General features: G+C 37.9%; 1 protein-coding gene across 1 annotated transcript; it reads left to right on the forward strand.

The window, feature by feature from the left end:
* Positions 1 to 13,519: 13,519 nt before the first annotated feature.
* On the forward strand, positions 13,520 to 15,034 carry LOC141431107 (fatty acid-binding protein, liver-type-like). Its single transcript, XM_074092112.1, has 2 exons — positions 13,520 to 13,630; positions 14,724 to 15,034. The coding sequence occupies exons 1-2, from the start codon at positions 13,561 to 13,563 to the stop codon at positions 15,017 to 15,019; spliced, it is 366 nt and encodes a 121-aa protein (XP_073948213.1). The 5' UTR covers positions 13,520 to 13,560; the 3' UTR covers positions 15,020 to 15,034.
* The last annotated feature ends 268 nt before the right edge of the window (positions 15,035 to 15,302 follow it).

The following is a 15,302-nucleotide window of genomic DNA, read 5'->3' on the forward strand; positions in this document are numbered from 1 at the left end:
GGCCACCATGGCCTCTCCTGCTCCTCGGGCGCCGGCTGCCTTTCCAGCCACGCCGCTCTCAACGACATTCTCAGAAGGGCGCTCGTTAGTGCCAACGTTCCCGCTGCTCCGGAGCCCCAGATTGTACGGAGCGATGGCAAGCGCCCTGACGGAATGTCGTTGATACCCTGGAAGACTGGCCGTGCGCTGGTGTGGGACGCTACCTGTACAGATACCCTGGCGGCGTCCTACCTACCAGCAACTACCAAATGTGCGGGGGCGGCGGCAGACGCCCGGGAACGCCTCAAGGTCACAAAATATAGCTGTCTCGGCGCCCAATATCATTTCTTTGCTTTCGGCGTCGAAACTCTAGGTTCCCATACCAAGGGTGCGCTGGAGTTACACAGGGAGTTCAGGAATAGGTTAAGGGAGGCAACAGGCCATCCTCGCGCTGGCAGCTTTCTCGCGCAAAGAATCTCAATCGCAGTTAACGCGGGAATGCTGCCTAAGTGATGGGCACCATGCCAAGAGGCCCACCTCTCTTTTTTAATTAAAGTTTTAGTTTTAGTTATTTTAATTTCATAGTAGTTTTAGTCCTATGGATATTTTGTATTTTACTTGTATATTAGTTGTGCTTACTAGGCTTCATTTATATTAGATCAACTAAAACAATTTCTTTGCTCACCCGCGACCTTTATGATAGTTAAGTTTATGCAACGTTTATGCAAAACATGCGTATGCATGCAGTTCCTCCACCTCCCACACTGTAAGAACACACACTATAATTCTCTAATTCTTTTAGTACATTGATATGGACCTCCGCAAAGTAGCGCCTGATTCAATAAACTATTAGATCAGTTGTCAAAACTATTTAATAGTAGAATTTTGATGATAAATAATTTAATGTACTTAAGTTAGGTTTTATTAAATACAATAAATTAGGCTTTGAAGTATCTGTAGGCGGCGCCTTCCCACGTACTCAAGGTGATTGTCTGAAATAAAATGTTTATTAAGTAAATTATTGCTACTAACTTATTTTATTATATACTAGCTTTTGCCCGCGACTTCGTCTGCGTAGATTTTTATATTTACACAATACTCGAAAAGAATAAAGTTATTTTCCCGCATTGGCCGTTTTCGTGGAATTTTCGAAAAATCCCTTCAAACTACGGCTAAACAATCAACTGAAAAATCTGATCATGATCACCAAGTTTCACATCTATATTGCTCAAGAAATAACATTTTTATTCTTCGCTTACTATTTTCCTACATCGAGCGATCTCAAAGATTGCGTACAGTCTTTGGGATCGCAACCCAGCCTCGCGCTGGCTTGCTGTTTCAGCCGAAAGCGAAGCGGCCTGCCTGGCTAGAGCGCCAATGAGTCTCCCATCGCGGTCTTCCTCAGACTCCTGAGACCGTGACCCTGTGGTCTTAATGCGCTGCGAGACTTTCGCGAAAGTTTTCTTTTTTTTCGGGAAGGCATGGTAACGCCTATAAAATGCGAGTCCCAATTCCGAAATCGTTTGAAATTTACTCCGCAAAAGAAAGAGAAAAATGTTTTTTTGAAGTACTTTCGTGACCATTATTAAGTGCTTAAAAGAGGCAATGCGTATGAATATGGATGCGATATAATTTTTCAACATCAGCCGGAAGAGGTCCTTTGCTTTGCAAAGGCCTACCCCTTAAAACGCCACAATAATAATAAATCCATTTATTTCGGCAGCTTGCCCCATACAATAAATACCTTACAGACTAACATACATATAATCAATGTTATTACAATACAAATAAATTACAATGAACGACAACTCGCTACTTGCATCCACCGGTTTCCCGCAAGTCTCACGATGTCGTCATTCCACCTGGAGGGAGGCCTGCCAACGCTTCGTCTTCCGGTCGCCGCTCCTGGAGGACTTCTCCCCCAACGGATATCGGTTCTTCGAGCGATGTGGTCAGTGACTTTAGTTCTTCGACGAATTTCCGTATTCCGGATATAATTAAATTAGGAATAATTTATGACATTTTTCTATTAAATTATACGCGTGTTGAATATTATGAGTGTTGATGTAACCACTACGTAACTATGTTAACTCGTTTGTTTCATAGTTCCCCATAAGATGGCACTGCGAAATGTGTGGCAATTAATTTATTGTCTTTTAATTTTGTTGTATTATTTAATCAATTACCTATTCAGTTAAATTTCTTGATATCCGTACCCCCTCTTCTAAACTTAGTCAATTTGGCAAAATCAGCGCCATCTGTTAGTGTAGCAGGGTACTCGATAGTCGTACAACACTTGAAAATAAGTCTGCACCTCCTTCCTAAGTAGCGTCATAAGATACAGGTGCAAACTTAACTCAATCGAGAGTAGCGGCTACCAAAACCCCCTCTTTTAGGGGTAGTATTTTTAAAGTCTATAACCTGACCGGGGATTTTCTCGACAAATTAGTTTGTTTGAAGTTTGCATGAAAATCCGTTCAGCCGTTTTCACGGTGATGCGTGGTCAAATAAACAGATAAACAGACAAAAATTCTAAAAACTGTTGGAACGTGTTCTGTTATCGATTCTAAGTATCCCCAGCCAACTTTTGTATAGATAGAAGATAGATGTATACATTATGCAATTATACACGTACGTGTATAATTGCATGTATGTTGATTTTACCATTACTTATACTTCTTTTTTTTAGCATTAGAAAGAAGGCAAGCGATCTTGATGTGTCTTTTTATTGAAAAAAACTTTTGAAAAATAAGTCACAGCAAATAGTAACAATTAGCAAGGATATAATGATCATTTACATGCTTTTGGTATCATAAGTAAAAGTAACTGTTTTTTTTAAACCTCTTTCAATAAAAAGACTCGTCAAGATTGTACTTAACCCTTTTTCAAATGCTAAAAAAACTAAGTACAATCCTCAGGTACAACCATATACGGTAGTACTATTAGTTTTTCTTTATATGTAAGTAAACTCTTTTTTATTAGTTTACTCCATTACTTACTGTTTACCCAGCTCTCTAAAAGATGGCACTGGAATGTGTGGCAATTACTTTATTGTCGTTTAATTTTGATCGTATTGTTCGTATTGATCGTATTGTAAATCAATTAAATTTTTCAATTAAATTTGTTGATATCCGTACTCCTTCTTTTAAACTTAGTTAATTTGGCAAAATCCTTCCTCAGTTCGAGTCACAACGTTATTAATTTCAGCGCCATCTGTTAGTTTATCAGGGTACTTGATAGTCATAGCACGTATTTAAAAACTTGAAGGTGGAAACTTAACTCAATCGAATGTAGTAGCTACCTCCACTTTTAAGGGTTGAATTTTTATACCCTAAGGGTCAAATTTTTATAGCCTATAACCTGGCCGGGGATTTTCTCGTCGGATTAGTAAAGTTTGCGTAAAAATCCGTTCAGCCGTTCTCACGTGATGCGCGGTCAAATAAACGACAAACAGATAAACAGACAAACAGACAAAAATTCTAAAAACTATTGGAACGTGTTCTGTTATCGATTCTAAGTATCCCCAGCCAACTTTTTGTCGAATATCTTCCATGTACAGACTTTCGACCCTCTTCAGCTTTATTATATGTATAAATAGATATGTCGGCGGCCGATCGTAAAATCCGCCAGATCACGAAATTCCTAGGCATATCGTGAAATGCCGCCAATTCATGAATTGGCTAAGGGACATCCGCCATATCGTTCATAACTCACCGTTTAGCGATTTGCCTAGTGACGTTTAGGCAGATCATGAAATTCCTAGGCATATCATGAAGCGCCGCCATTTCATGATTTGGCCAGTTTAGGCAGATCATGAAATTCCTAGGCATATCATGAAACGCCGCCATATCGGTTCTGGCACTTCGCCGGCCGCTGCCGCGGCACGCTCGCTTCGCTCGCTCGGCTCGTGCGTCGTGATCACAATTAATACTAACCACTCCTCGCTTCGCTCGTCGTACCTAAATTTTTCTATATAAATAAATAACAACTAGTGAATACTTTATTTACCAACAAAATTCTAACCTCTAAAATACGGGCAGACGTCCATGGTTTTTTCACATTGTGCACAGAATCCGTTTGATTCACATAAAAAGAACGAAGCTGATGTTCAAAAGCTTCTTTTGCACTTCTATTTTGAATTCAATCACTATTTTCGGTTTAAAGATCATTTTGTTGCGACGCCGACATTTTTCACGCGCTAAACAAACACGGGCGGTCAGCTGGTCACGGCCGCCATTGCATACGCAGCGCCACCAGTGGCCAAATAAGAAACTATTTTACGATGTGCCCAGTATAGAGCTAGGAATATCGACGAATGCGTTGCTCTAATCGATCTGCCGTATTATTTCTCAGGCACATCGTGATATGCCTGGCCAACGTTTAGGCATATCATGAAATGGCGGCGTTTCACGATATGCCTAGGAATTTCGTGATCTGGCGGATTTTACGATCGGCCGCCGACATATACACAGGAATTTGTAAATAAATAAATAATCCTCTGTTTTCGAGGCCTCCTTTTGCGTATTGGCAGACACCTAATGAGGCCGTATTGTCTAACGTGCTGACGTTCGCAATCGTATTCATGCATCAATTTTTACAAGCTTTTATTTAGTTTCACCTGTCTCGTTGTCTGTCTGTCTGTTGTAGTCAAATCTTGCAAGTTAAATTCGACCAACTTTCAGTAGTTGGATTGACTTGAAATTTGGTATACGTATGTAAATTGCGTGACAATACAATAATCTGGTAGTGACATCCTGGTTGTCCGTCTAGGATCGTCTCCACAAGACGGAACTCTTCAACAGTTAATGGCATCGACGTGAATTTGCTATGCAAATGTAGTTTGGGTGACAATATAGTCAACAAAAAGTACAGTCAGCAAAAAAGCTTATATTAAAAATGAAATTTTTACCAAAAACTTATTTTAAAATGTACCTAGTGCAGCATTACAACGCTGCATGTGAGTTGCGTGTTGCATACTTTTTGGTTATTTTCATTCGTTTTCACTGGCCGGTTTTGTGCTGGCTGTTTACGTCTTAATACTATGTAGTTGATTTTTGGTTTGAATTTTGAAATTTAAATTTGTGTCATGGCCTTTCCTTTGGCTTTTTTGTTTTAGAGTCATTCTTAGAACATTGGTTGTTGAGTGCGGAACACTGCTTTCTGTCCTGAAGTGCTATTTTTTTGGAAAATTATAACCAGTTAACAGTCCTGGATTTGTGCTTTTCCATCTGTGCCGTGTTGGCGAAGTTACAGAAGTGCCGCTAGTTTGTGTCACAACCGTTTTTTCCACTTATTTACGACAAATTTCCTGCTTTCCCGTGCTGAGGAGCACCTTTTTCTGCATCGCCGATTTTCCATCGGGTAAGTGTTTATTTCATTGACGCTTAGGGTCGTTTAGGCTAGGTCTTTTTGCTTTGTTGTGGGCTAATTTATAAAATTCTTTCCTGCCCGACCGTTACCCCGGCCAGCCTGAATCGGGTATCATCTACCGGACCTTTTTACCGTACGCTTGGTTGCGGAGGTTACCAGCCACAGCCCTGCAGTGCGCGTGTTGCAGCAGCCGCTGAGTCGCGTTGCTCCGAAGACGAAGGGCTACGGATTAGCCCGAAACATGTCGAGCTAAACTCGATTTAAGGCGTGAGTTATCCGGGTCATTATATTTAATCTTAATTTGATTGCATAATAACGACATCTCTTGTCCGGGTGAGCAGTTAGTTCCAATGGGGTGGTGAAAGTTTCTCGATGAGGACTACAGCATAGATGTCGCTAGTGTCGCTGCTTTGCTCGGGTACAATTATAGAAAAAGGTTTCTAATCAATAAGTCACTTCACATTTCTCAGCTTCATCCCGCACGAAGCCGGGGCCCGTCGCTAGTATATGTATCATATATTCCGTGAAAAATTATCTGACTGATGGTGAACACCGCATTTACTCGTAAATTCATTGCTTAGGTAGTTTAAAAGATATGCAGCGTACAGAAGACTGAAGTGACTGAATGTAACTTTGTGTAAATGTACATCATTAAATTATACTTTGTCCATTTTCTTTTCAAACACGCTCCGTAATTCGAATTCAGCCAGCCCCACCTACTAACAATTACTTAACAATTTTTTTTTCTAGCTGAATATTATATCATTATGTTGTAGTCCCGTCGTAACTGGGTACGAAGTGTCTGCGACTAGCAAAGTTTGTTATACTAGAATAAATATCAGTGAACTTGATAAGGCTGAAATCATCGCACGAATTGTAAGGCCTTGCCAAACACAGATAAAGCAATAAACTAAATATCATCATGATTCGATGTATGGTCGATATCGTAGGTTGCTTGCATTTCAGTTTCCTTTTCTTTTTCATTAATCTAATAAGGTATTTGACAACTCCTGAATTTGCCATATCTTAATATTATTATGAAAATATAGATGTACAGACAGTGTTTAGCGAAGAGAAAACTGAAATAGGTTTAAAATTGGATTTATAGTGATTTTTTGAAAAATCTATATACCTGTCTCTTTCTCAAACGCTTTTCTCTATGCAGCAAGTATGGCGCTACTGGCGTGTGACGTCACCTGTCAGTATGTCTTTCTCTGTCTAATCTTGAATTTCAAACCTTTATAACTTTGTTATTTGTAAAGGTAGCTTAATAATTGTTTCTCTATTCGATAACAGGCATTGTGTAGTTTTAATTTATAAAACATATACAAAATAGTCAAATACCGCATCCAACTTCGTCACGAAACGATGATAATACCGAGCATGCGCATATGATATCAGCGGCACTGTTTGTGATAATTTACGTGCAAGTTTACATCATGTTTTGGTACAAGGAAAAAACTACTAAGTACCTAAAATTTGGACAGGCTTTGAAAAAAAAACCCGAAAAACAAAATGAGCTCCAATCAATTCTAACATTATAAGAGTGGTTATTAAGCTATTCATTATCGATCATCAAATTTAATAAATCATCACCAAATTTTTTGAATGATCACCAAATTTATTAAATGATCACCAAAACTCTGCGAACAAATTAATGCGAGTAAGTTTTTCTAAGGATTTCGTATTTTATATGGAATCTTCCAAGTTTAGGTATATTTTATACCTTAGGCTGCTATTTACTCTTAAACTACTAATAATTCTCAAGCAAACTTAGCCGTTATAGTTTCCCTTGAAAGTTTGATATACTTACTCACTATCACCCTGATTTTTTTCAAATTTTTCCACCTACCGACTTAAATTTTAGAAAATTTGCACTTTAAATTTGAATATTGCGCAAACTTGCTCGTTTGCCATCCAGTCGAATAAAAAAAAACAAATCACTCAATCGAAAAATCGTCTCAGCAAACGCCTAATGATCCCTACCTATCCAACGATACCCTACACTATAGGGTTGGATGAGAAAAAAAAATCACCCCCACTTTACGTCTATGGGAGGCACCCTAAAAAATGTTTTTTTTTTTGTTTTCTATTGTACCATTTTGTTGGCATAGTTTACATTTATATATCCGTGCAAAATTACAGCTTCCTACCATTGATAGTCCCTGAGCAAAGCCAAGACATGGCGAAACTATAAGGGTTCCGTTTTTGCCATTTTGGCTCCGGAACCCTGAAAAGGTACGTGAATCATTTAGGTGACGTAATTAAAAGACATACCTTCTAAATATTTTATTTCAGTTGGGCTTGTGTTACATTACATTGCATAAAAAATGTATTATTTTACATTTACGATTACGCATGATATAAATTACGAACTGAGTATGACTAGCTCCAAATCACGGAAGTAGCGTTTATCAGTAGAAAATGAATGAAAGGGAACTTAACTTTTACTTATAAAAATTTAGTTATATCCGGCAGAATATAATAAATTTTAATAAGGTAAAATGACAATTGTATCCCTATATTATTGTTTTAGAAAAAAAATAAAGGCGAGACTTTCTTCGTAACTATTATTTATTTCGTAATGCAAACTCTACATTTTTTCCTTGTTAGGGGTCCGTAGTAATACCTAATGTTTGGAGCCATTTTACCCGAGGCGTTCACATAGACATGTCGAGGGGAAAATGGATTTAATGCTCGGTTTTAAACTTTGCCTTTCACTTTCTTTGAGAGGAAATTAAATAGCAATAGTGGAAGGTACCTTTTATTTTTCACGCATTGTTATATATAATTATAATTTTTTAGTTTTATTTATTTATTTTGATTGACTTAATTGCTTTTTAGTTTCACATAAAGTGAAAATTATTAAAAAAATATATAAATTTTTCAGACTTAAAAAGTCTATTTTTTGTTGATATAGACTTGCTTTGTTATTAAGGTGTTACTTAAGAGAGCAAAAATTGACTTGCAAGATCGTACATACATACTTTCGTACCGTACGAACAAACAAACAGACAAATATAACGATAAAAACTTGTAAAAATTACAAAATTGAAACCCTTGTAGTTTTAAGACCCGAAGAGAGGGGATGTGCCTTTTAATAACCACCATCAATTAATCTTTTCTACCAAATCACAGCAGAATAAAAACTGATAATCTTTTTTGACATGGTTTAATTTATACATCTATAGTTCTAAACAATTGTATATTATACTTATATGCAGCTTTTAAGCACTAACAGTTCCTAAGCTAAGATGTGGACAGACGGACGGTTAGATATACGGACATGGAAAAACTTTTAGGGTTCAAAGAGCTCACATCAATTTACTTATAGGGTAGAGCTCCAAAATTTCAGGTACGCGATGACGGGTAGGTAGGCAGCACAGCTTTCCAGCTGCCCAATACGATATTGCCATCATCAAACAAGGCAGCCTGTGTTGATGTCATTTTAATCAATACGTCAATTTTAATTCAATTTTAGGAATATAGCTTAATTGGTTCTGCCAATTTCGAGGTTGAAGACGACCGATATAATGGTTTTATATACTTAGCCGTTTTTCGGTGACTTTGGCGTGCTGTAGGTACTCGGCTGAAAACCTAAAATAGGAAACACCATTTGTTTAGCTACCTAGAACTATAATTTATTATTATTAAGAAACATATAATCATTAATATAATCACACTTAAAATTACATTAAAATTTTCATTCATTTCATTCAAATAGATTACATAAACTTGTAGAAAAGAAAATTAACCTTAAAATATACTAAATACAATACAATTAGCGAAATGATATTAATGTCACAAACTAATAACTAATAAAATAATAATTTATTCAAAACAGTTATACAATAAAAAAAAATGACAAAAATCACGAAAAAAAAAGAGAATAAATTATATAATAAAGTAAAACAAAAACTACTCCATACCCGTCCGCATCGTACTTGGCCCAAACGTACCCATTACCCCAGCGGCATTGCCCCGTTGTATGGCCAACGAGACCCGCTGGACCAAGTACGACCCGGAACGGGGGTCACCTCCTCTGTCCCTCATCCTGCGCCCCAATTCCCAAACTAACGTCCTGGCGTTCACCCCCCAAGGGCCAGCCGTCTCGACCGCAAATGGCACAAAGTCGTACGCCTGTTCCAAGGCTGAGTATTTCAGGCGCTTCGACCGCGAAGCATTTTCAGCCGCGGAACCAGCTGCCCTCGACGTGTGACTCAGGTGTGATGCCGCAAAGGTACTCACGCACGTTGCATCCCACAAGAGACACCGCCCTCTCCGCCAGGGAACCAACGTCAGCCCATCAGGCCTCTTGCCGTCGCTACGGCTCAACCCCGGAGGCTCCAACATACAAGGCTTATTATTATTAAGTATATTCAAATTTAGTTACACATTTTAGTAGGGAGATTTTATATATTTATGGTTAGAGAACTTTATTTCTCAAAGAAAATTACATTTCACTTATTGAGAAAATGCTTAAACATACAGTATCAGCGAGCACCGAAAAATACACCAAAGTTAAACAAAAATGCATCTTTTAAAACTTAAATTCTATACATGTAATAGTGTGTTTGTACTTACAATTAGCAAACCAGCAACTACAACAATTAGCAATAAATTTATTGCATATCCTGCACAAACTCAGCTACCATAAGGTCGCGGGTGAGCAAAAACAGGAGGAGGAGAGAGGAAGCCTCTGTGTCCAGCATTGGGACGTGTATAAGCTAAGATGATGATGATTATGATAAAGGGAGTGCATACTAGAGCAAGAAGTAAAGTTGACATGGCTTGGAATTTTTGAAGGGAGAACATCATTTTAAGAGAGTAACAATTTGAAGCAGTGAAAGAACATGTGTTTGAGAACTCATCCTCGCCACATTCGCCCACTACTCAAAAACACGCAGTTTATCGATTTTACCGTTGATTGATACGCTATCAACTTTGCTTCTGATAATTAACACACCCAGTAAATATTACCGCCTCATGATAACCTTAATGTCTCCATTATCCTCTGAAAGTAGGTAATCAGTGATGTTAAAAAAACCATTTAAAAAATAAGTTTACACTGACCGTAAGTCTTAGTATACTAGAGAAATTTTATGTAATTGTCAGTATTATCTTCAAGAGCCGATGTCGTCAATATACAACATACAATTAGAAATTACGAAGTTTCGACACTCGCCGTAAAAACATTAACCTTCTTAGGGTTCCACCCCACCGAAAAAGGAAAAAGCGGAATCCTAATAGGATTACTTTGTTCTCCGTCCGTCTGTCTGTCCATCTATCAAAACTCTTTTTTTCAGAAACGCGTTGAGGTACCTATCAAGCTGAAACTAATATCAAATACTCAGGTCTGCTACCTACCTATCTCTTGAAATAGTAAAAAAATCAAGAGACAGTCATCATAAAAGGTGTTTATATAAATTACTGTAACCGAAACACCTATATAATAGGCCTATACCTACTTTCGGTTGTCTTTGAAACTTTAATATATCCGCTATGATGATATCCGCAGTAGAACTAAGGTTACCGACATAGCCCGAAGAATTGCGAAACTGAAGTGGCAGTGGGCGGGCACATTGCTCGCAGGACTGATGGCCGATGGGGTCAGAAGGTTCTCGAATGGTGTCCGCGGGCCGCGGGAGACGAGCTGTCGGCAGACCTCGAACAAGATGGAGCGATGACCTGGTTAAGATCGCGGTATCGCTTTGTATGCGGGAAGACCGGTCTGAGTGGAAAGCCTTGGGGGAGGCCTATGTCCAGCAGTGGACGTCTTTCGGCTGACATGATGAGAAACTTAAAATTTGATATGAAGGCAGGTCTTATACCCAGTTTCAGAAACCATCTAAAGTGACCCCACATTGCGTATATTATGTCTATGAGAAGAATCTGTGAAAGGAATGTTCATAGATACCTATAAATTTGTACGGAATCCTCGGTACGCGAGTCTGGCGAACTTGGCCGTTTTTTTTATTTAACCTGCAACGTTTGTATGTATGTATTTAAGTTGTGTTTTCAAAATTTTCAAACCTTTTTCATGGTTTTTAGTTATTTGTAGCCGTATAATTACTTACTTAGCGTAGTTGTATTATTACGGTCTTGTTCATCAGGCCTAGTTCACCAAATGATATTTTCTGAATCTAAATACTTGACTTGGTGTTATAAATGCCAAAATCGCTATAGGTGTGCTTTTAAAATTTGAGGATTGCTTTCGATTTCTCTAAGATCCAACCATCAGATCCTGGCTTGATGACAACGAAAGTATGTCCCTTAGAACAAAAAAATAATTTTGAAATTCGACCCACAATTGGCGGATTTATCGCGTAACAAACACACGAAAAAGAACATAGACACGAATTGAGAACCTCCTCCTTTTTTTGAAGCCGGCTAAAAATAACTGTCCGTCCACCTGTTACTTTTTCACGCCTAAACCGCTGTACGGATTTTTATACAATACAATACAAAGACTCTTTATTGTACACCAGACATAGTAAGCGATACAGAAAACAGATACACAGAGAAAAAATTACAAGGTGAGCAATAGGCGGCCTTATCGCTTAAGAGCGATCTCTTCCAGGCAACCTTTTTTACAGAAAGAAGGGAGGACTAGTTTACAACAGGTGGTGCATCAAAAGTAGATCAGAAAGTTTTAACGTAACCGAAATACATCTACGAATACATACATAATTATATCGTACATATAATATACGTCCAAAATAAATATAGGCAGTGAGATAAACAGCAACAAATAAATATATAAATTATCATAAAGCTAATAATTACAATTTTAAACCAACACCAAATTTCAGGTGACTCTCTGAAATTGCAAGATTTAAAGCATACAAAACAAACAAATATACGGAAGTTAAATAAAAGCCACTCAAAGGTTGACTGGCAGTTATCCCTTCAGGGATAAGTCCGCCTTTGTCCTTAGGTAACACTTTTTTTTCTGTAACCTTTTTGATTTCCTTTTTGTACAATAAAGACCCCCGTCCCCCTTCCCCTCCCTCTTTAGGCCCCCTATTAGGCTGGCAACGCACCCGCAGTCCTAATAATGCTGTAGGTGTCCATGGGCGGCGGTGATCACTTACCATCAGGTTACCCGCATGCTCGCTTGCGATGGCAAATTATTTGAAAAAAAAAGAGTAGGTAAGTATAAGCAAACAATGAAACAAACTAACACAAGCTATTATTAAAGTTATTTACGATAGTTTAGCATACCTAAGTACTTCAATTGTACCATTACCATAATGCGACTTTTTAAATAAATAAAATTACCAACCTTAAAAAAAACCTTGTAAAAAAGACTACATAAATAGGTAATTAAGGTGCTTGTTCAACCTAACTAACGACGAAACTTTTTTTGAATCAAGTTGAGTAGGTACTCATCATTAAATAATCACCGCAGTGCTTGAAGACGTGAGTTTTCAACCACTACCTGTGAGCCTATGACGTGGTCCTCCACTGTGGACCTCTTGGAGAGGCTCAGAGCTACGCAACGAGCGATGGAGAGAGCTATGTTCGGAGTTTCTTTGCGCGATAGAATCCGGAATACGGAAATTTGCTGAAGAACTGAAGTCATCGACATAGCTCGAAGGCTTGCCACATTGTTCGAAGAACAAATCGTTGGGGGAGAAAGATTCTCGGGTGACAGGCTTCCCAATAGGTGGACTGACGACATCGCGAGCCTGTAAGAGGCTCTCCACGCCTTGCTTTCTAAAGTATACTACCTGCATTAATATCTGTCATAGCGGAGCGTGCAAAAATATCTGACATTTCCTATTGGCCCTACAAATAGAGTCGTATCAGATATTTATGCACGCTTCGTTACGCCAGAATGATATTGGTGTTGGTGACTGTACAAGTTTCTTAAACATAAAGTGAAGTTTTGGATTACTTTTATGAGATCTAAAATACAAACTGAAACATAGATGCACAGAAGAACTAGAAAAAGAGACCAGCGCTGGGAATCGAATCCAGGTCCCCAGCATTCCGTGCTGCATGCTATTCGATGTGGATTTTACGGGTGACCATAAAAGTAACAAAATTTGGAGTTGAAATAAAAATACAAAAATACTTAAAAAACCAATCTTACTTTTATTAGCTTAACTGATACAAGAAGATTAATGCACGATAAAGGCACAGTATAAATAACGCAATAAAATGATTTTACAACCATTGCAGTGATTAATAGTTAACAGAATCATTATGTCGTTCTACGGGAAGAAATATAAGAAAACCAGGCTGGAGAATTCAGAGGAATTCATGGAATTGCTAAGTGAGTAGTTGTTGTATTTAATACTAGCTGTTGCTCGTGATTTTGTCTGCGAAGAAATCGTTTCTCGATTCCAAAGAATTTATTCAATTTTCCGTGATAACATGTGTCCTAACTTCATAATCTCGATTATCAAGTATCTGTATGCCAAATTTCATCCAAATCCGTTCAGCTGTTTTAGTCATTTTATCACAAATAAGTATTAGTAGAATTTCGGACAGTACCTAGATATATGTAGGTAATGTCGTACTCAATAAATTCGATAAATTTAATTGTATTTTATAATTTGTATATGTATACGTAGTACGTACCTACCTAGGTATATTTTTATTATGCTTTTAATTTAATATAAGTAATTGTGTTTCGGGCTACGAAATAGCCCGAAACATGTCGAGCTAAACTCGGTTTAAGACGTGAGTTATCCGTTATAATATCTTTTAATATGAGTGAGTCTCACGGTAGTTTCATGTTCAAAATTGAAATAACAAAGGCAAAAAAAACGTACTTTCACATTTTTTTTATTCGGCTGGAAGGAAAACGAGCAAGTGGGTCTCCTGATGGTAAGAGATCACCTCCGCCTATAAACATCTGCAACACCAGGGGTATTGTAGATGCGTTCCCAACCTAGAGGCCTAAGATGGCCTACCTCAAGTGCCAGTAATTTCACCGGCTGTCTTACTCTCCACGCCGAAACACAACAGTGCAAGCACTGCTGCTTCACGGCAGGATTAGCGAGCAAGATCACATTCAATAAACAAATTAACATTTGTAACAGTTGTAAGCAACTAAAGCCAATATATTAAGCTTTCGTCGGAAATGAAATATTTTTGCTTCACAAAGAGATAATACACGTACCTGTGTTCTTTTTATAATTTTTATTTTTATAGTAACATGTTTAGTTAAGGTTTCTTAGGTTAGTTCACTTTGTCTTCTTTTTAACTGTCATTTCATGTGTTTTATGTTTATTTTATGTACGTATGGATTTAAATTAAAAAGTATACTCTCGTACCTAACAGTTAATAATATAGGTATCACAAGTAACAAAGATAACAAAGGTAACAAAGATATAGAAACTGAAACCGTTTTAATCTTCCAGAGGTCCCCGAGCCAACCCGACAGATGCTGAGAAACATGGATTCCATATCCACCTTCCAAAAGAACGACGATGGCTCCATCCAGTACATAGTATTCAAAGCCGGTGCTGAAGCTTTCAATCAGAAAATAACTCCAGGCGTTGATGCGGATTTTAAGACTCCTGATGGAAGCAATGCCAAAGTACATTTCGAGCTGAAAGGGGACACCCTAGAGTCGGTTATAACCCTCTCAAATGGAAACAAACTGCATTTGGACAGAATATTTGAAGGCAATACCATGAAGCAGGTAAGTGTTTAAATGTCAATTTTTAATTATTCACAGCTAATTCCATTATATAAATAGGTATATACATATTGGTTACTGGTTGTAGATCATGATCACCTATTCCAAATGAGCTTCTCTACCAGTGATCATCGACGTTACAATATAGTAATACAATACAATGACTCTTTATTGACACCACAATATAAATAGTACCTAACCAGTACTACTACTATAAGAAAACAGAGGTACAAGAAACATTTTCAAAGTAAGCAATAGGCGGCTTTATCGCTTCAGAGCGATCTCTTGAGGTAACTCT

Source organism: Choristoneura fumiferana, chromosome 9, assembly GCF_025370935.1.
Source record: "Choristoneura fumiferana chromosome 9, NRCan_CFum_1, whole genome shotgun sequence".
NCBI classification, from domain to species: domain Eukaryota; kingdom Metazoa; phylum Arthropoda; class Insecta; order Lepidoptera; family Tortricidae; genus Choristoneura; species Choristoneura fumiferana.